We start from the raw sequence: 21,690 nt of genomic DNA, 5'->3' as shown, positions 1-21,690 counted from the left end.
TCTAAGTCAACCTCCATTCACAAAGTAAACCAATGTTCATAAAGGTCTGACACTACATGGGCTGTTTGTGGCAAGGTGGTCGAGAATCTAGGTTTCTTCCCATATCTGAAAAAGCAGACAAGATCATACACCTCAGCCTACTAATCTTTGAGCCAGAATGATTAGGGCTCTGCTCTACCACCCACTTCGTTTTGGGGACTTTGGTTAACTTATCTATAAAATGGCCAGTTAATATTTGTTTCATAGGGTTTTATAAAGATTAAATGAGATAACAGGATAAGAAACTATTCAGTAACCACTGAGAAGGCAGGAATTATTTTGCTCTAGTTGGGTCTAGATCACAGGAACAAAAGCTAGAGCAGCAGGAAGAAGTAGGAGAAGAATAAAGACTTGAGGGCAAATGGGCTTGTGAGCATTGTGACCCATAAAAATGAACTTTTAATTTATTATCAAGTACTTTAGCTAATACTTTGGGTCCTGGGAATGGGGAAGACAGATTTCTTGGTGACGTCCTTAGTGATCTTCTTTATTGACCTCATGATTTCCCATTCTTGGCATCCCTCACCTTGCAAAGCCAACTCCTCTGCTGGTCCCGCCGGCGTCACGAAGGATTCGTGTGGAGATAACCTGGCCAAAGGGCTTCAGCATCCTCTCCAGTTCTTGTTCATCCATCGACAGCGGGAGGTTTGATATGTATAAATTTGTGGGGTCCTGTTCTTGTTGCTATGGAAATAAAAGTGAGAAAATGAAGCTCACATCTCTTACCCTTCTCCCACTCTAAGCAGCCCTCATCCACAAAATTACATCTCAGAAAAGCAATAGTAGGAAGGATTTCACATAACAGAGAATATCATCAACTATTTCTGACACCTAGTCCCACTACCATGTATATTGAGTTCAGGGTTAAAAAAATCAGATTTAATATTTCTGGTACTATATAAGCCAATAAAAAAGTCACCAGTGGTATTCTGCTGTCTCTTTAAGAACCAGGCAAAGCAGCACTCCCCCCTTCCCAAGAGCCTCTCCCAGAGGATGGATTCTCTTGGACTGCCTTCATTCCCTGGAACTGTTTTGAGTAATCTTCCTCCCCCTCTTCCGGCTGCAGCAGACTCCTCTGAGGAATTAAGAAATGCCTATTCAATGATGGAAGAGAAGCAGGAAGAGGGGGTAAGGGGAAAGGGAAAGCAATGTGCTACGGGCCGCACCAAGGTCAGATGTCTGCTCATGGGTTATCACGGAGTCTTGAAAGCGCTAGTCTTGGAACTCTGAAGGCTCCACTACCAGAGAGCTTTTGTCCAGAAAGAAGAGGTTGAAGAGCCCTTCCTGTGGGCAGAAGGTGCAAAACGGCAATAACTTCCCATAGCCATATTTTAAAGACTTAAAGTAGTTATTCTGCCCTAGACAGGGGATCCTAATTCTCCTGCCTTTCCCCTCAGGACTTTCTTTATCCTTCATACTTACAGAGAAAGGTGCCTTGCAGGCCTGCCTTGTTTTGCTCTACATGGAGAATTTATGACTTCAGAGAGGCAAGGGGACAATCTCATGTAAGAGGAGAAGAAAGAGAAAAGCGTGTTTTCTAGAAGTCTAGATGAAAATAAAAGCTCAGACAAGTCTGAGAAGGGACAGGTTCCTCACTTGTAGTGGTTTCCCTTTCCCCAGCCCCTGGAAACCTTCCTCCCCGACAGGCAACACTGTTAAGAGGTGGGAAACACTGTTCTGAACTTCTAAGTTGCACAAATGCTTCTTCAGAAAATGTTGCAAAACCACCACAAGCTGCCTGGTAGGGAAGGGGGACACAGCAGGAGGAAGGGAAGAAGCATCTTGAACCTTAAGATACCTGAAGAAGAACAGAACTCACAAAACCACCTGCCACAGGTTATGAATGCCATCTTACTGGTATTCGGAGCAGGCAGGCAGGGGGTAGTCTGTAGGACCCTGGCGCCGACTGTCTTTGGGCAGATATAGCAAGAAGTAATGCAGGCAGCCCTTGCCCCTCAACTTCAAGGCTCTGAAACCCTCTGGAAATCTTGGAACTGAACCTCTGGTGTTAGCTACAACCCCTCAGAGGAACAGACACAGGGTAGAATGCTCACCTTTGCCATCTGTGCCTGCACACCACTGGCTTTCAGTGCTGTTACAGCCTTCTGCGCTGCGGAAGGACTGTCAAAGTCCACAAAGCCGTAGCCTGAAACAGGGAAACAGCGTCACTGGTATGTTGGGGACCAGGGGGAGGTGAAGGAAGGCAGAAGGTTCAGGATTTTCAGGAGACAGAAAGTATTACGATCCATGTTAACAGACATGGTAGGGAGAAAGAGAAATTAGGAGGATTCAGGTAGTAATCCATGTGTTCCTCAAATCCCGTGAGATTGCGGAACTTAACAGCTAAGGCCCAAAGCAATGAGGTCCTTAAGGTGTCCTTGCCTTTCTTCCTCCTGCTTAAGAAATGTGAGGTTTCAGGAACCAGATTTTTCTAATAATTCACAGCCCCCCCTTCCATATTTCTAACAGGACCTCTTCCTCTTTTCTAGCCACACCCCAGAAATGGTAGGCATGTGCAAAGTGCAAGTTTTCCCCACTATTTGAGCATTCTTATACAACTTCTATAAGCCTAAAGGACGCAAAGCAAAGACACAATTACCATTCATTTATATGGGGAAACTGGGGGAAAGGGTTCCCAGATCCCGAAGACAGCCTCTCCAGTCATAGCAAGTCACACACAAAACCTAAAATAACACTAACATATGGTAAACTAGGGACGCTATGATAAATACACAGCCCGTATAAATTAGCTCCTGGGGAAGAAGCTGGTGGTCCACTCTCAGCCCCACTGCATACCGTCTCTGGAACAGCTGCTGTGAAACAAACACTGTATGCTACATTAGCTTTTTGCCTTTTCTCATAAAAGCAAAACTCTTCTTCAGATTTCCTTCAGTTAATGAAAACAAGTACTAAAGCAGGTCTTTCATATAAAGTGAAATGTAAACCTTTGAAAGTAAACCTCTGAAAAGTGGGGCATACCTGCGTGCCCTCTCCATTACAGGTAACCAGCCATCTGCTGGAAGAAATCCCTCACCCACCCAGCCTACGCCCCTTTCCCTTCCTTCCACTCTTTCATCCCCACCGAGAACTGTCAAAGCCCTAACAAAATTACCCATCCTGGACCTCCCTGGTAGCGAAAGGGGCTAAGCAAAGCACTGTGAAGCAATCAGCAGCTTCTGCAGCATGAGTTCGATCCCTGGCCTGTTCTGTTCCCCACTCTGTCTCTGGTGAATCCTCCCACCCCCACACCTCTGGCCTGTAGCCCAGTACTTGTATATATAAATAAATCAATAATAAAAAAAAAAGAAACAGAGCAAAACTCACAAAGTAACACCTACGAAGTCATACAAGTACCACCACTAAAAAGCATTCACAATGCTTTGATAAGTAGAAATGATCTCACCTACCTGAACCCAGCATCCTCAGGGAAACATGAGAAGTAAGTCTACAGTAAGTCCAAGGGACTCAAAAGAACTCAGTACAGGCATCAAGCTATGGGTCCCCAAAATATTATTAGCTAAAGCTATCTGACCTCCAAAGAACCAAAATATCTACTAGTCTTTTTAACCTGAAAACCTCAGAGACACTCCCCTGGCCCTGGTACTGGGAACTTTCAGCAGTAAAAGGCAGAGGCAAGGAATGCCTCACTCACAGTTACCTTCCATCAGCCAGGATATCTGTTCTCTCACCTTTGCATTTGTTTGTGGTCTTGTCCAGTATGGCCTTAGTAGACACAATCTTGCCATATCTAAGGGAGAGGAAAATGCAAAGTGATAATCTGGGGGCAGTGACTTAAACAGGGCAGAGATTGAGCTATCTGGATGAATACACGTTCTTTCTCTAATCCCACTAGGACTATTCCTAATCAAATCTTAATAAAAACAATAAATGAATAGGAATGTCATGCTTCTCATATAAACCTACCCCCCAAAGGTATCTCCAAATAAAGGAACTTTAGACTTTACAATATCGACACGTTTTTCCCTTTTACTCCCCAACTAAGACTCAGACACAAGTTGGAAAGCGAATACCGTCTTTTTGGAAAAGAAGTTTGGCGATGTCCACATAGCAGAGCACACGGGCAGAGGTCTGGCTAAAATTCCATGAGGACTGAAAATAATTCTTGATATTACTTATCTTCTTCCAGACAAACACCATTCCTCCTATGAAAAATCTGCAGATATTTCTCTTTTCTAACACTTTTCTTTTCCCCACCCCTCTCCTGGCAGGTCAACCAGAACCAAACAGCTTCTGTACAAATCCTTGCTCTGCAACTCTTTAACTATGCGTTACAAATAATCTTCCACAAATAATTTAAACCTATCTGTGCCTCAGTCTCATCAACTATAAAATGGAGAAGATCATTGGGAATATGAAATGAGTTCTTGAATTTTAAGCACTAATATTTACCACATTGCAAACACTTGAAAATTCTTAACTATTCCAAATGTTATAATTGTTGTTATATCCAAGGGATCTCAGCTTAATCGACCGCAATGACTCTCTGCCTTTACTGTATTCAATGTAAGTACTGCACACTAACCCACTGCACCACTGGAGCTCCGTTTTTGCTTTATTGTATTCTAGGACTTGTATTTCTCATTGTTAAGATTTGAGTGTGTTAAGATTTAGAGTGGGCACCAGAAAAGATACAACAGCAGTGCTAAGAAAATTATCCAAAGCTTAACAATAAGGTAAAATGAGTATTGCATATTCTGGAGCATTATCTAAAAGGCCCGTTCACGGTACATATCATTTTTTAGGGGGCTGTTTCTTTGTTTGACTTTTTGTTTACCACTGATCAGGGCCCAGACTTTGTGAAGATGCCTATTAACTTGTAGAATTTTATCTAGCAGAAATGCAAATGATTTCTGTCCAGTAGAAAAGATAACCCCAAAGGTTACTATTTTGTTGTCCAGTAGCATATAAATCAGTTTTGTATGTAACTAAACAATCTTATTTTCATATTCTTTCTTTAGCACCTCTAAATACTCAGTCCTTCAAATGCTCTTTGGGCTCATTTTACCATCCTGCTGGTCCCCTCATCAATGAGTAAAACAAATTTTTGGCATGTATTCATCCTACATTTGTATGAGAATCTATTTTTCAACTTTTTGAAAATTATACTTTGGCAGCAGAGTCATCTGGAGCTCCCTAAACCCCGGCAGTGTGGTATCACAGGCCAGCAAGTTATGTCAGAGGAGTTCCACTAGTGTGAAGTCCAGGGCAGGGAAAACACTAAAGAGACAGAGCAGAAATCGCTAGCAAAGTCAGAAGTCCAAATTTAACTGAAAACATTTGGCAAGGACTAAATTTGAGACAAATACCCCAAATAAGCTTTTTCCCCCTATTTTTCCTCTCATACTTAAAGAACATATGATAATTGATGTGTTTGTTTAGCTCCGTGGCAGCCTCCCACTAACCTTTTCAGCGCGGCTTCTATGACACAATGGATTAAGCAGAATAAGCCAAGCAATGCCCTGGAGGCTGGGAAAAGCACACACCAAAATGGGGATGGGATGGACGTGGTGATCCTACCCTGCTAGGACTAAATACTCGGATTCTTTCCCAGTTGTCGGCGAGGGGATGAATGCATGAGACTGGAGTACAGAGGACACACGTGCTGCTGTCCCTATCGAGGCCCTATGGTGGAGTCTGCTGTGGTGTGAGACTTTGAGCTCGGATTTTCCATTGCAGCTGCCAACAGCTGGGTTGCTGCTGCTTTCTTCTCAAAAGGACCCCTCCAAAAGAAGCAGGAGTTCTAGTCCCAGACTCCACACCTCTCCCTCCCACCTACCAGGTCTTAGTTTCTAGCAATTTCTCCTACCACCCAGAGAGACAACCGGGACAAAGGCAGGAAGGGTTCTATACACGAATACTCCCTTTCTAGAAAGGTTTAACTCTGCTCACATCATCTATGAAGGTCGCTCCCACTTGGCCTCCCTTTCACGGCAACTCATTTAGCACCTATTCTTTCCCTGCCTCATTACTGCTTCTCCAAAGTTCCATTTTGGGCTCCTGACTACCATCTTACATACTGATTCTGACTATTCCCAGACACAGCAAAAGATAAGGCAAGTGTTGGGAAGGGCAAAATGAAACCCTAAAAGTATAGTGAATTAGCACTGAATTCTGTCTTGTGGTAAGAAAGGATTTTTGTACCATATTATATTTAGTACAAGAAACACAGAGTGCAGAAATCAAGGAACTAGACTAATAAGGTACACTTTTCCCTCCTAAGCCAATAATTCTTCTAATTCCCAGGCTCCACTGCCGATTTTACTAGTTTCAAACTAAATACCCAAAGTTAAATACATTTCTAGCAAGGTAGCTGGGGTAAAGGAACCAGCTTTACACAGATTCAGCTTGTGCAATATGGTGCTCGTAAAAACTCATATGATTTGCATAAAGTAAATCACTACTTCAGAAGAGTGAAGGATTCACAGAGAACCTCTGACACATCATACTCCATTTTGGGAGTATTGTTCTGCCTCTCCAGGATCTGGAACTGGCAGAACTTATACTGCTGTAGGAGTCTAATTTGAATTAGTCTTTCCACCTCAGAAAATTGTTTAGTAGTATTTACAGAAATTGACAAATGTTATCAGTGACTCAGCAATTTTACTCCCAGGTACGACATACAATGCACATACGTGCACAAAGAAGTACAAGTTCACAGCAGCACTCTTCACAGTCACAATAGTCACAAAATGGAAACAACAGTAAAATGGGTAAATGAACTGTGGTATATTTCTATGGTAGAATTCTATAAAGCCAGAAGAACAAAGTTTTGCATTTTATGCAACAATGTGGATGAACCTGCGAATAACACTGAGTAAAAGAAATCAGACTTGAAAGGTTACATGCTGTATGATTACACTCACATGATGCTCACACAAGCCACACCAACCTACTACTTAGATGCTAAGTAGTGGATACTTTTGATGGGGGTGGAACTGAGAGTTGGGCTTCTGAAGAGCCAGTAATGCTCTATTTCTTGATTTGATTACAAGGATACATTTATTTTGTGAAAAGTAAATGTACATACACTGTGGCAGTACACTTATGATCTGTATGCTTTTTATATCTGCTTGTTATATTTCAATAAAAAGTTTTAAAAGATAATCTATACAGTCTAAGGTTCCTATTTTTATCTTTCTACCATTCAATTACCCAAACTCAACTTTGTCCCCTGCTCATTAATGTGCCCATCCCCACCTCCCCCCTTCAGACTCCTTCCTCTAATCATTCCCCCAAATACGTTTTTGAAACATATTTTTTCTGCTAAATGGAATTAAGCTGGCATCTCCACATGTTTGCAGTTTTCCAACAATCCTAACTGGGCTAATTTCCATGGTACTTTTCTCCACTTGGTGACTCAAATGTACCCTAAGTCTAAAGAACCCCAAGATCTTTAGGGGGTAGATGCAGAGGGACAGCCTCTTTCTCTACTTTATTTGTTCTTTAGCCACTAATTTGAGGGCAACTCTGGTTCACTGGAAATATCTCTAGCAGCAGAAACTGTCCTAAGGGTACAACTCAATTGGCTAATGCCACATTCTCCTACCCATGCTATCAGCCGTCACTGCCTTTTAATCAGTATCTTTAAAGATACTGAACATTTTTATTCAATGTGTAAGGACAGAAATCTTTCCACTAAGACCCTTACATTAGCCTTAGGTGGATGCTAGAAACAAAGTTATATGAACGTTTTCCCCACGCGAAAGTTGAATGATCTTATTTGTTCAACTTATTTTTACCACCAATTTTATACGGAAAAACTTTTTTAGTGTTCCCAGGCCCAAAAAATAACCTATGAATCCTACCAAATAGGAATGTTCAACTTTCAGGTATCAGGGGCCTCCTATACTGGGCTTCAAAGGCCAGTCCTACCCTGGCTACCCTCAGTGCATCCCATAAAGGTTTTATGTAACAGTAGCATGCATTATTTATTTAAGAAATTTGCTGAGAAACATTGTGACTATTGGGCAGAAGCAAAACAACATTGCATTTCAGGATAAGAGTATCTGGCATGAAGTCAGTATTACCAAACTTATACTGTCCCTGGAAGCTTACCCACGTGTATCCCAACTTACGACTGACACAACTTGACAAGGTCCTGGTCAGTAGTGCCTGGTTGTAATCCCCGGATGTAGAGGTTGGTTTTGCTCAGCTGGTCACTTCCATTGCTCCCACTGCTGCTGTTAGGGGTACTGCTGTTTGGACTAGGTGGTGCCATCTGTTGAGTCAGTGGCACATATGTCTGCAGAAGACATGAGAAACAAAAGATCAGAGAGATTATACATATAAATATTGAAGACTGAGAAAAATGTTGGCCTCTAGGAAAAAATTATTCCAAACTTTAGCAGCAAAGACATCAATGAATAAAGATTTATTTATTTATTTATACAAGCACTGGGTACAGTCAGAAGCACGGGAGGGTGAGAGAATTCACCAGAGCCAGAGGGGAGAGCAGAGCAGGCAGATTGATGAAGTACACTGCTGAAGGGAGCAGCGGGCGGCAGGAGAGGTCTGCATGCCATGTGGGACCCTCGCCTGGCGGCCAGGGATTGAACCAGCGCTGCAGAGGCTGTGGGCAGCTTTGCAACCCAGCGCTCAACCGCTGCGCCACTGGGGAGGCCCCTCAATAGGAGAGTTTTAAAAAATAAATGAAGGAATTCCTCTCTGCCATGGAATAAAAAATACATATAACTGTTCTATCTATCTTTTATTATCATGGAATTTTTTTTTTATTTTTTTTATTTTTTTTTTTAATAGAGGCATGCTTTATTTATTTGTTTGCTGGTTTGTTTGTTTGTTTTGTTTATACATGCACTGGGTACAGTCAGAAGCGCGGGAGGGTGAAAGAATTCACCAGAGTCAGAGCGGGGAGCAGAGCAGGCAGAAGGACCGAAGTACACTGCTGAGGGGAGCAGCGGGCGGCAGGAGAGGTCTGCGTGCCATGTGGGACCCTCCTCTGGTGGCCGGGGAGCAGCCGGGGATCGAACCGACTCCGCAGAGGCCGCGGGCAGCCTCGCAACCCAGCGCTCAACCGCTGCGCCACCGGGGAGGCCCCCATGGAATTTTTTTTTTTAAGATTTATTTATTTATTTATACAAGCACTGGGTACAGTCAGAAGCGCAGGAGGGTGAGAGAATTCACCAGAGCCAGAGCGGGGAGCAGAGCAGGCAGAAGGACCGAAGTACACTGCCGAGGGAAGCAGCGGGCGGCAGGAGAGGTCTGCGCGCCATGTGGAACCCTCCTCCGGTGGCTGGGGAGCAGCTGGGGATCGAACCGGCGCTGCAGAGGCTGCGGGCACCTTCGCAACCCAGCGCTCAACCGCTGCGCCACCGGGGAGGCCCTATATAAAATTTTTAAAGCCCATCCTAATATTAATTTGGAATCTCAAGATACCCCAAATAAAATATTGAAAAAGTAACAAAATTGGCAGTCTAACACTTCCTGATTATAAAAACGAATGACCAAGGTACAGTACTAAAAACAAAATAGAGGCAGGTAACAGTGCATAGCACTCTGTGGTTTACACTCCAATAATGAAAGTAAGACAGTCACCTAGATGATTTCAATACAATGCAAAATTCTATAAATACCAAATATGAAATACAAAATATGACTGAAGCTCAGAAACAGAAGTCCTCCTTTGGGTTTGGGAGGTGGAGGGATAAGAGAAACTTTATAGAAGTAACATTTTAGTCTAATTCAAAGGAACAGTTTTGACTGTGAGCTCTTGAAGGGTAGCAATCATGCCTGAGCCCCAGGGGCTATCTAGCATGCTGGAACAGTTACATAAACTTGGATGTAGTGAACAAATTCACAAAGAGGCCATCCCAAAAGGTAACAACAAAAAGGATCAAAATACAAAATACACAACAACAAAAGGATCATAGATTGGGGGGAATATGAATATATATATATGGAAGTAAATATCAAGTAACTCCTCATGATTCTCCTTACATTTTACATCCATCTTTAAGAAAAATTTCTCAACATCTTCCTTATCTTCTAGCTTTTATCTCATTTCTCTGCTCCCATCAATTGTTTAACTTTATTGAGATATAATTTTACACTTATTAACCCACTTAAGGTATAAATTCAATAGTATTTAGATCACAGAGCTGTGCAACCATTATCACAGTTTTGCTTTTTTAAAAAAAGATTTTATTTACTTATTTTTTTGCGTAGAAGGATTGGGGTGTTGGCCAGAGGTGCAGGGAGTAAGAGGATTCACCAGAGATAGAGTAGGGAGCAGAACAGGCAGATCTACTGAAATACACTGCTAACAGGAGCAGTAGGAGAGAAAGGAGAGGCTGTGCCCTATGTAGGTCAGCTCCCTGGCTGGGGATGGAACACAGGTCGTAGGGGTGATAGTGCTAAGACTTAACCCCTAGGCCACCAGAGAGGCCCCCTATACTGACAAAATTAATGATTATTCTTCAGTCCCTATTCTCCAGGATAAAATACTATAGTTTGTACATCTGCATTTTAATTCCAACAGGCCTCTTATTATGTTTCCCCTTGTCTTGCTTCTTATTTATATTTTCCTGTTTACGGAATGATTAGCTAGGGCAGAGTAAATGTAATGGAATCTTTGGGGTAGGAAGGTGAGGAAGATGAGGAAATCCTAGATAAATAATGAGTAGTGGGCTAGGGATCTGGACCTCGTTTAGCAGGTGATATACAACATCAAAAGTTTTTTTATACAAGAAATGTTCTGCAATAGACTGCTGGGATATTGGAAGACTGTCCTGGCAGCAGGTACCAACTGACTTGGGGTTAAGGGACAGCAGGTCGAGAAACAGGCAAGAGACCATGTGATGGAATATTACTCAGCATTCAAAAAACATAAACACATGCAATTTGCAGCACCATGGATGGCGCTGGAAGGGATCATGCTCAGCGAAATAAGCCAGAAAGAAGAAGAAAAATACCGGATGGTCTCACTCATAGCAGGAATCTAGAAAACTTAAATAAGGGACCAGGAAAATGAATAACTATAAGAAAGTGAAAATCAAAATCAACAAAAAACTATGAACCGGAGATACTCTATGGGAGGTGGGGGCAAGGAGGGGAGGGATTGGGGTCAAAATAAGGGGGTTGCAATTGTATGGGGAATATAAAAATAAAATTTATTTAAAAAAAAAGAAAATGCATACAATGTACAAAAATGAAAAATGATGTAAAAATATGTAAAATAAAATAAAAAAGAGACCATGTGAGATATTTATTATAGTAGAAAAGATAATCTTATAATGAGGTCATAAATTATTGTATAGTGCTAAAAAAGGAAAGATGGAATCAATGGAAAGAAATTACTACTAACTTTAGCCAAATGAGTTAACTTTATTACTTGTAACTGAACAGCAGCTCCCAGTCAAGAGATGCTAGACTTAAAAGTTTATTCTACTGTATTTGACTCGATGGAAACTAGTGAAAATGTAGTAAACACACAAAAATACTATACATGATTACAGTATTGCTTCCCACTTCTTTTCTGAGTAAATCTGAAAATCTCAGGCAAATCAACTTTCTCAAGAGTGAAGATTTGGCAATACCCACCAATTCCTTCATCATTCCCTTCCACCCATCACTGGTCTTCAATATGTTAAAATCAAGAGGAAATTGGTTTTATGCAAAATAGGTCAGGGGAGGCAAATCATCCCAAGTAAGGCACAGTCCCTTTGCCTTTTTTCCCAAAGGAAATGGCTGTTGAGACTCTGAGAAGTTAAACTGTAACAACACATGCCAGGAAGATGAGCTCAGGGAAGGCATCCTTAGGTGCTTTACAAGTCTGAAATTCCTTTAGTCCCAAACATTTCCTCTTTCAATCTCATCTACACTCAAATCTCTCCACTGAGGAATCTCAACTACACTCAAAACTCACCTACACTCAAATCTCTCCACTCTTTCAAACACTGACAATTGACAAAACAGTGTTGAGGCCTGATAACTCTGATCTTTTTACTTCAGTCTTTTTTTTTTTTTAAGATTTATTTATTTATACAAGAACCGGGGTACAGGCCAGATGCGCGGGAGGGTGAGAGGATCCACCAGAGACAGAGTGGGGAACAGAACAGGCAGACGGACCAAAATACACTGCTGAGGGGAGCAGGCAGGAGAGGTCTGCTGCGCCATGTGGGATTCTCGCCAGCCGGCAGGGATGGAACCCGCTCTGCAGAGGCTGCCAACAGCTTCACAGTGCGGTGCTCAACTGCCTGGGTCACCAGGGAGGCCCTTCAGTCTTTTTTTAATAACAAAGAAAACTGAAGGCCACTAAAATGAATTTTTAAAAATTTTTCCACATTATTTTGTGGTTTCTCTCTATGAAAGTCACATGGTCCTCCTTCTAGGACTACCTTAATTCAAAAGAAGGGAATGGATATTCAAAACTACAACCTGGGAAAGAATCTGCCTTTACTGGGCATTAGGTAGTTGTTCACTAAGGAAACAACTTCCTTGATGGTAATGTATAAAGATATGTTTCAAAATAAAATAACCCTATTTAAAGTCAGGTAAAAAAAAATTAATACACTTTCAAACAAGCAAGTCACAACAGTAGTGGTATAAATAACTCAACTAAACTTGTTACCGGCCCCCCCAACCCGCCCCCTCCCAGGCCGCAGGGAAAGAATTTTTTGGGGGCTGAGGCAGCATCCTCAGCCCACCTCCTGTGGACTGTCCCCCTCCTCCAGCCCCAGAAAGGATGGTTCTGGCCATGGTTTCCTAGCGCCAACAGGCCCACCAGCCTGCCTTGACCTGAGTACAGGCAGGACTGGGCTTTTCCCCCTTCCATATCCAGCACTAGGATTCACAAATGGTCCAATCAGGACCATTTAAATTGACCGATCAGGGGCCTCCCCGGTGGCGCAGCGGTTGAGCGCTGGGTTGTGAAGCTGCCCGCAGCCTCTGCAGCGCCGGTTCAATCCCCGGCTGCTCCCTGGCCACCGGAGGAGGGTCCCACATGGCGCGCAGACCTCTCCTGCCGCCCGCTGCTCCCCTCAGCAGTGTACTTCAGTTTGCCTGCTCTGCTCCCTGCTCTGGCTCTGGTGAATTCTCTCACCCTCCTGCACTTCTGACTGTACCCAGTGCATGTATAAACAAACAAACAAAAAAAAACAAACAAACAAATAAATTAAAAAAAAAACATGCCTCTATAAAAAATAAATAAATAAATAAATCTTTAAATAAATAAATAAATAAATAAAAATAAATTGACCGATCAGGTTCAAACTCATTTTGTTACTTATTTGGATTGAAAAATGAAAAATGAGTTGGTTGGTGCTAAATGGTCCAATCAGATGCTTAAGACTGAAAATGGTCCAATCAGCCTTGTAGGGTGGGACACCCTGAAGGGACTAAAGGCAGAGCAAAAGCCAGCTTGATTCATTCTGCTCCCAGCCTCCAAAAGAGAAGGATCCATTCTGCTGCTGGCCTTTGAAGAGGCAGCATTTATCAGACCACCTTCAATGAAGGATTCTGCACCGAGCCTCTGATGAGAGACTCATCGAGCAGTGGACCTCTGGGAGTCCCAAGACCTTCACAGACTCATAGACTTCTAGGCCTCCACACCTCCACAGAGGTGTGCACCTGCGTCTGGCCCTGCCTCTGACATCACCTGCAAGGAGCACCGTGGGGTGCTCAGCCCAGTATTTCTAACAGCTTCAGATTATGCTGAGCATAACCTCTGGTTCTCCAGTACCACCTTTTGGTGCTGTTGAGTCTGTCACTGTCTGGTTTGGCTTCCAGTCCAGCCCTCAGACTGCTGCTGCGGACTGCTGCATTTGTTACCTCATCCTCCACGAGCAGTCTTTATTTGGGACTTCTAGACACTGTGTACACTACCTGGGGTGAGACAGTCAACCATTTGTGGCTTCAAAAACTCTTCCCTTTTCCCAATCTCTTGTTTGCTAAATAAACTGTTACTGCAGTTGTATGCTTGGGTGAGAACCCACTGACAGTGACCTGTCCTCTACCTCAGGCAGTGTCCCGCAGCACTCATTGGACACTGTTTGAGCCTTGTTGAGCACTCTTTTAAGAGTCTTTTGCACTGTTCCAGTATTATTTCAAATTTACTGGCAATTATTTTTATTACAAACTCTAGAGGTGGTGACAACAGCAAATCATGATACAAAATTCCCCACTTAGGGCCTCCCCGGTGGCGCAGCGATTGAGCGCTGGGTTGCGAAGCTGCCCGCAGCCTCTGCGGCGCCAGTTTGATCCCCGGCTGCTCCCCGGCCACCGGAGGAGGGTCCCGCATGGCGCGCAGACCTCTCCTGCCGCCCGCTGCTCCCCTCAGCAGTGTACTTCGGTCCTTCTGCCTGCTCTGCTCCCCGCTCTGGCTCTGGTGAATTCTCTCACCCTCCTGCACTTCTGACTGTACCCAGTGCATGTATAAACAAAAAAAAACCAAACAAATAAATAAATAATAAAACATGCCTCTATTAAATAAATAAAATAAATTTCTAAAAAAAAAAAAAAAAAAAACAAAATTCCCCACTTAATCAGCAGATACTTATACTTTGAGAAATTAAGTTCTACATGACAAGATAAAAGAGAAACATGGTAACACTTTATTTTAAATATACCGAATTTTGGGCCTCCCCTGGTGGTGTAGTGGTTGAGCGCTGGGCTGCAAAGCTGCCCACAGCCTCTGCAGCACTGGTTCGATCCCCGGCCGGCTGGCGAGGGTTCCACAAGGCACGCAGACCTCTCCTGCTACCTGCTGCTCCCCTCAGCATTGTATTTCGCCAGTCTGCCTGTTCTGCTCCCCGCTCTGGCTCTGGTGAATTCTCTCACCCTCCTGCGCTTCTGACTGTACCCAGTGCTTGTATAAATAAATAAATAAATCTTAAAAAAAAAACCAACAAATTTTCACAAATCTATATACTTATATAAGGAATCACATACACAGTCACACAATGATGTCGTCATAACACTGACCTGTAAGAACCCAAGGAATTCTTGGCACATATGTTAATAATCACACACCTCTCACACATACACACCCATTCCACCAATATTGCCTGAATTGCTTCTCAAACCTTACTAATTACCAGGCAGAGATAAGAAATTTGACTCCAAATCCATAACCAAACTTTTGCCCCCTATTACATTGTAGATTAGGAGCTGGTTAAATGTTTCCCTATACTACAAGGGGGAAAGGGACTAGAGAGCTAAGAAAAGGGTAGGTTTTAGATAATATGTGAAATCTCAAATAGGAAAAGATTTATTTTTTGTTAAAAAATTAATTTCTGGAATTCATTTTACTTATTTTAATGTACCTCAGTAACCTGAGAGAAAAAAATTAGGAAGGAAAGTTTCATAAAGTACTATGTAAGATTTGAGAAGAATAAAGATATATGAAATATCCCTCTATCACAATCATATATATGTATGTATGTACATACTGATAACCAACAAATATGTATAGATGAATATTGCTTTGTTTTTTAAAGATTTATTTATGTATACAAGAACTGGGGTACAGACCAGAGGTGTGGGGTAGGGGGTAGGTGAAAGGATTCACCAGAGACAGAGTGGAGAACAGAACAGGCGGAATACTGAAATACACTGGTGAGGGGAGCAGCTGGCAAGTCAGGAGAGGTCTGCTACGCCATGTGAGTAGCTCCCTGGCAGGCCGGGGATCAAACTCGTGCTGCAGTGGCTGCGGATTGCTTCATAGATTGTGTCTTAAGCCCTTGCGCTACCAGGGAGGCTCTAGATGGATATTTCTTAAGAAGATAAACAGAATGAATGCCATGTGAACTAACACCAATAAACTAACCATTTTGGGTCTAAACATTTATTTATTTGGGAGGGGGTGTCTAAACATTTACCCACTGCCTTGATTAGACACTTTGTTTAAATCTGCCTGTATTAGTCTCTTCAGGTATAAGATAAAGAAGCACCCTACGACCCAACACTCCATCAGATAAGCAAAAGATCCCTAAATGTTTATGGCACTTTTTTTTTTTTATTACTTAAAGGACAGTCATAATACCACCAAGAGAAGGAGTAAAAGTTCTTTCAGCTACAGTAATAAGTTCCTCCTATGTACCCTGAAATCCAAGAAATTGTCTCAAGATATTACGTGGCAGACTGTGCCATGGCCATCCAGCGCTCCCAGAATGCCCAAGCACGCAAGCACAGCACAGCTCTCCAGCAGCCTAGGCTGGGTTAATCATAAAGAGTCCTGCAGAGCCTGGTGTCTGTAGAGCTCCGAACTCTGGCACAGAAGCAGAACCCAATCACAGTTTTCAGCCTAATTTCAAGGCATATCATCTCTTTAAACTCCGTCACTATGGGCCAGGTGCTGGAGGGTCTCTCTCTAATCCAGAAGAGTGTACCCAGTTCTTGAGTTTGTTGTGATTTCACTGGCTATATTTCTGCTATCTGATAATGATGGTTGCGCAGGTGGGAGGAATGATGGGGTGGGGGATATTAATAAAAAAAGATAAAATAACCTGGGAGGGGGTAGGCTGAGGGTTATAGTTTAAGGCGATATATTATCCCTGTGGAGACTGGACATATCAGCAGGAAGTAAAACTAACTTCACAAAGATATAAACTTGTAAGTTTGGTTTGTTTTTAATTCCCCTGCCTTCTCAGGCATAGCATACCTGGACTATAAATTCTTGTAACTTCAAAGCCAGGTGAGAAAAGCTGCAGAAAGAAGTGGTAGAAAAGGGAGAGGTGCTGAGCTAAAGAGGAATCCAAGTCCCTCTTAAGAAGAATGGTAAAGCCAAGGGTACTCCCAGATCCCCAGAAAAGGAAGTAACTGGCTTCTAAAAACACACTTTTCCCTACCTTCTTGTTCTGGTTATAGCCAAAAGTCGAAATCCCAGGCCTGGAAGTCACTGATAGCAGCATTTTTCTTTAAAGTTAGGGAGCTGAGAGAGAAGAGAGAGAGGGAAGGGGAAGGGGTGGGGAGGAAGGGAGAAAGGAGCAAAAGGAAAGGGGGTAGGTGGAGAAGGAGCTGGGGCTGCTGTTTGCGTCACTGAGAGAAGTCAACCCAGAGTCTGACTGAGGTACTTCCACTGGGTCCTAATGCCCAAGATGTTACACACACACACACACACACACACACACACACACACACACACACACACACACACACACACACACACACACACACACCCAGCCATAAGAAGATTTATGCTTGATGTAAAGAGGTCATGAGAAACCGCCCTGGAAAACATGTTAAGAGAAGCACACTGGAAAGAGTATGTGAGATGAGCTTAGGACTCCCCACGTGACACTGACACCGACCACAAAGCGTGGAGAAAGAACAAACGTAACAGCTCACTGAAGAGCAAGACAAACCAGAGTGTGAGAAATAACTAGATTCAGATCCTCGCATAGTTCCATTTTCCTTGGGTCAAGCTGATGGGCGGATGCTTCTCACTCCTTTTCAGATTCCTCCAGGTTTGACCTCATTCCTAAGAGGAATTACCCAACCTGATAATGTCCTGAAACTTGGGGCTTCTTAGTTGTTTTGTTTCCAGCCGTATTAAAATATAATTGCCTGGTGGTTTCTTCAATAATTGTAGCTATCTTATTTTCTCATTTGATTCTTTATCCCCCTATTTCCGAATCTTCAAAGTTCATGAAGTTGAAACAATTAGTTACTCACCAAACGTGGAATTTATGCCTAAATTGAAGTTCACAGAGTTGAGATAGCTGCTGAAGTTGTCTCTGAGCTGTAGAGGGGAAAAGAAACCATTTAAAAAGCATATGCTTCACTGAGAAAAAAACTATAAAATTCTTAGGAAAGAAAAACATAAACTTAAGAGTCAAGAACTTAAGCACAGTTGCAACAACACTCACCTCTAATAGTTTCAAAGAAATATCCCATGAAAGTCGTCTTTAACAAAGAAAAGAAATTCGTAGAAAAGCAAACATAAGAACGATAACCCAGTAACTCCTATCAATCCAAGTGGAACAGGGAGGTAGAAAGAAAGCCTTCGAATCCCTTCCTGAAGCCACCTTGCTGCTGTCTTCTATATTCTCTTAAGACATGGATTAACCCTTTCTGCTTTGCTACTACACTAAGCCAAACTCACCCTTAAAAGAAGTCTGGTCTGTATTCTAGTTTTCCTGTCGCGTTTTTTGCTACATAAGGGGACAGAGACTATTAACATTCTTCAGAGTAAAAACACAAACATGCCACACCCCCAACTCTAACTTTCATTTCCAATAGAACAGGAAGTGCCTGCTGAGCTCAAGGGACACAGGAAGGGTGGCAACAGCCTCGCTGTGGGAATTCAACTGAGACTGGAAGCACAGGAACCAAATTCAGTAAATAAATCAGTAGAGGCATTTCTCAGTGATACCGTATGTTTTTAAGTCCCTTTTCTGCCCTCAGAGATTCTCATTCATTATATGCCAAGCTACCCTGGCCATTTAGACCTTTAGACTAACACTGTGGTACAAAAACCTTAATATTTAAGGTCTGGTTTATAATGAAATTTATAATGGAAGTCAACCTAATTGAATTTTTTAAAAATTCAAATATTCGGGCCTCCCTGGTGGTGCAGTGGTTGAGCGCTGGGTTGTGAAGCTGCCCGCAGCCTCGGCAGCCCCGGTTGGATTCCCGGCTGCTCCCCGGCCCCCTCTCCTGCTGCCTGCTGCTCCCCTCAGCAGTGTACTTCGGTCCTTCTGCCTGCTCTGCTCCCCGCTCTGGCTCTGGTGAATTCTCTCACCCTCCCGCGCTTCTGACTGTACCCAGTGCTTGTATAAATAAATAAATAAATCTTTAAAAAAAAAATTCAAATACTCTCAATGTGTTGCTATCCCTACTACATTCCTTGATGCTCAATGATATCTTAGAATTTAAAATAGTTAAAACCGGGCCTCCCCGGTGGTGCAGCGGTTGAGCGCTGGGTTGCGAACCTGCCCGCAGCCTCTGCAGCTCCGAGGGTCCCACATGGCGTGCAGACCTCTCCTGCCGCCCGCTGCTCCCCTCAGCAGTGTACTTCAGTCCTTCTGCCTGCTCTGCTCCCTGCTCTGGCTCTGGAGAATTCTCTCACCCTCCCGCGCTTCTGACTGTACCCAGTGCATGTATAAACAAAACAAACAATTAAATAAATAAATAAATATGCCTCTATAAAATTAAAATAAAATAAAATAAAATAGTTAAAACCATTGCTTTAGAGAGAACCAGATAGGAATTCAAATTCTGACATTGTTAGTTAATATTTATGTAGTTTAGGTCAGTTACCATTTATCTGACTTTAGAATCATTTAAAAAATGGAAATAATACCTACTTCATTAGCCTTTGGAAATCAAATCTAAGTTTTGTTTCAATCCCATCACTGAGAAGTTGAAGAACACTGGGTCCTCCCTGGTGGCGCAAGGAGACACAATCTACGAAGCTACCCACAGCTTCTGCAGCAGGAGTTCGATCCCACAGGGCCCAGCAGACCTCTCCTGACTCACCCACTGCTCCCCTCAGCAATGTATTTCAGTTAAGCTGCCTGTTCTGTTCCCCACTGTCTCTGGTGAATCCTCTCACCTCCCCCCGCCCCCATACCCCAGTTCTTGTATGCATAAATAAATCTTTAAAAAAAAAAGAATTACCACATGTATCTGAGCCTTTTCTAATCTGCAAAACAGAATAAATAAATAGTATCTACTTCCTAAATTTGTAGTGAAAGAAAATAAGGCAATGCATACAAAACCCTTAGGAAGGTACCTGGCAGTGGGTAAACATTCAATGTATGTTAACTCCATTACCCTATTCTCTCCCAGCAAGTGTGGCTCTGGGTTTACAGAACCTAGATTTGATGATCTGAAGTGAACATTTCCAAGAATTAATATCTCATTTACATTCAAAAGATTATACTAGGACTAGTCAGGCTAAACTACACAGTGAATGAAAAGTTTCTGAATCACCCAATCCAATTTCTTATTTTCTCTATTTTGCATAAGCAAACAATATTTGGAATTTTTTTTCTAACTTTCAACTTCCTAGAAATTTATGGAACATCTCTTATCTCTAGAAAAAAGTAATACACAATCAAAGCACAGCAGTATAAGACACTCCAATTTCCATTTCTCTAGGGTACTCTACTCTTAGAAATAGATCTCAAAGAAAAGTAGGATTTTCATGTATTCTAAGACTTAACATCATTTCTCTTCTCTACAAGTAGACAATATCAGATAAAAGGGAGATAAAACGTTAAATACCTAAATAAATTTCACTTTAAATGAATTAATACGAAAACTTAGGTTTTTTGGGTCTTTCTGTAAGTTTGGAGCCACAAAATTAAATTGATCCAGATTTGTGATATGATGCCAAAGGTGAATTATTTCACAGAACACTACAAGACTAGAAACTGCAGCCTTCAGTCTGGTAAGGACATTTTTTTTTTTTTTTTTTTTAAAGATTTATTTATTTATTATTTATTTATTTATTTATTATTTATTTATACAAGCTCTGGGTACAGTCAGAAGCGCAGGAGGGTGAGAGAATTCACCAGAGCCAGAGCAGGGAGCAGAGCAGGCAGAAGGACCGAAGTACACTGCTGAGGGGAGCAGCGGGCGGCAGGAGAAGTCTGCGCGCCATGTGGGACCCTCCTCAGGTGGCCGGGGAGCAGCCGGGGATCGAACCGGCACAGCAGAGGCTGTGGGCAGCTTCGCAACCCAGTGCTCAACCGCTGCGCCACGGGGGAGGCCCCTGGTAAGGACATTTTTAAAGGAAGTTACGGAATTTTGCGGAAGAGGTGGAGAAAGTAATGAAGTCCAATGGTTAGATCCAGGCATTACCTGAGAAGAGGAAGAATCCAGGTCCTTTCAGTGTATTTACTTTGTCCCCTCCTATCTGCTTTGCCCTTTATCTGGCCTGTTTTTCTAGATTTAGTAAGTACCTCTCAAATTCTTGGTTCTCATAGACCCAGCACCATTTGAGAAAGAAAAATAAGATCTATTTTGAATGTCTCTTAAAGAAAGACATTTATAACTCTGATTCGATATAGACTCATTTGTGATTTCTCCAGAAAAACAACACTTAAATAAGTGTCTCAGATAAATGAATATGAGCTAGTTGAACTGTGATCTGTATATTGAAAGATGCTTGCACATCACTACTAGCCCTTCCATATCAGGGTGGAGAACTAAAAAAAAGTGTTACCTGCAGATGTGATGAATGCCAGCCATTCACTGGATACAGACAGATGCGGTACATGTGTCTAAAAACAGTAAAAGAGGACCAGTTTGGTAGTGGAGCTCTAACTACTGTTCATAGATCTGAACCAGGTAGAGTAGGGCCAAGAATTTTTCTTTTTTCCCCAGCTATTAATATTCTCTGTGGCTCTTTCCTCCCACTGATTAAAATTTTTGTGCCCATCAGACAAAGTAATGAAAAGAGAATTTTAAAAAGTTGAATTTATTTCATGGTAAAGAAATGAGGTAATGTCTTAGAAGTAAAAATAAGAGTTCAACACATCAGCTTCCTTAGGAAGGAAATCTTAAGATGGTACATCAAATGACAAAGAAAAACTTAGCCCTATCCCCTCCGATGTAGGATAGAATGATAAAATTGGTCTAAAACTACAAATTAGATGGGCCTCCCTGGTGGCGCAGCGGTTGAACGCTGGGTTGCGAAGCTGCCCGCAGCCTCCGCAGCGCCGGTTC

General features: G+C 42.4%; 1 protein-coding gene across 8 annotated transcripts in view; it reads right to left on the bottom strand.

Moving 5' to 3' along the window:
- RBMS2 (RNA binding motif single stranded interacting protein 2) overlaps positions 1-21,690 on the bottom strand; it is a 41,020-nt gene that overhangs the window by 15,323 nt on the left and 4,007 nt on the right. For 3 of the 8 annotated variants that reach the window (XM_037515013.2, XM_037515014.2, XM_037515018.2), the window contains exons 1-5: positions 16,863-17,061; positions 8,136-8,302; positions 3,729-3,787; positions 2,094-2,185; positions 566-723 (exon numbers count right to left, since the gene is read on the bottom strand). In XM_037515013.2, coding sequence (XP_037370910.1) covers positions 566-723; positions 2,094-2,185; positions 3,729-3,787; positions 8,136-8,302; positions 16,863-16,925 — 539 coding nt within the window. In that variant the 5' untranslated portion in view covers positions 16,926-17,061. Of the gene's footprint in view, positions 1-565; positions 724-2,093; positions 2,186-3,728; positions 3,788-8,135; positions 8,303-16,862; positions 17,065-17,688; positions 17,756-17,882; positions 18,235-21,690 lie in introns of those variants that run through there. The other 5 variants (XM_037515015.2, XM_037515017.2, XM_037515016.2 and 2 more) reach the window with 5 other exon arrangements.

Source organism: Talpa occidentalis, unplaced genomic scaffold (assembly GCF_014898055.3).
Source record: "Talpa occidentalis isolate TD23 unplaced genomic scaffold, MPIMG_talOcc4v2.1 talOcc4.16, whole genome shotgun sequence".
NCBI lineage: Eukaryota > Metazoa > Chordata > Mammalia > Eulipotyphla > Talpidae > Talpa > Talpa occidentalis.
This window is presented reverse-complemented; position numbering and strand designations above follow the sequence as displayed.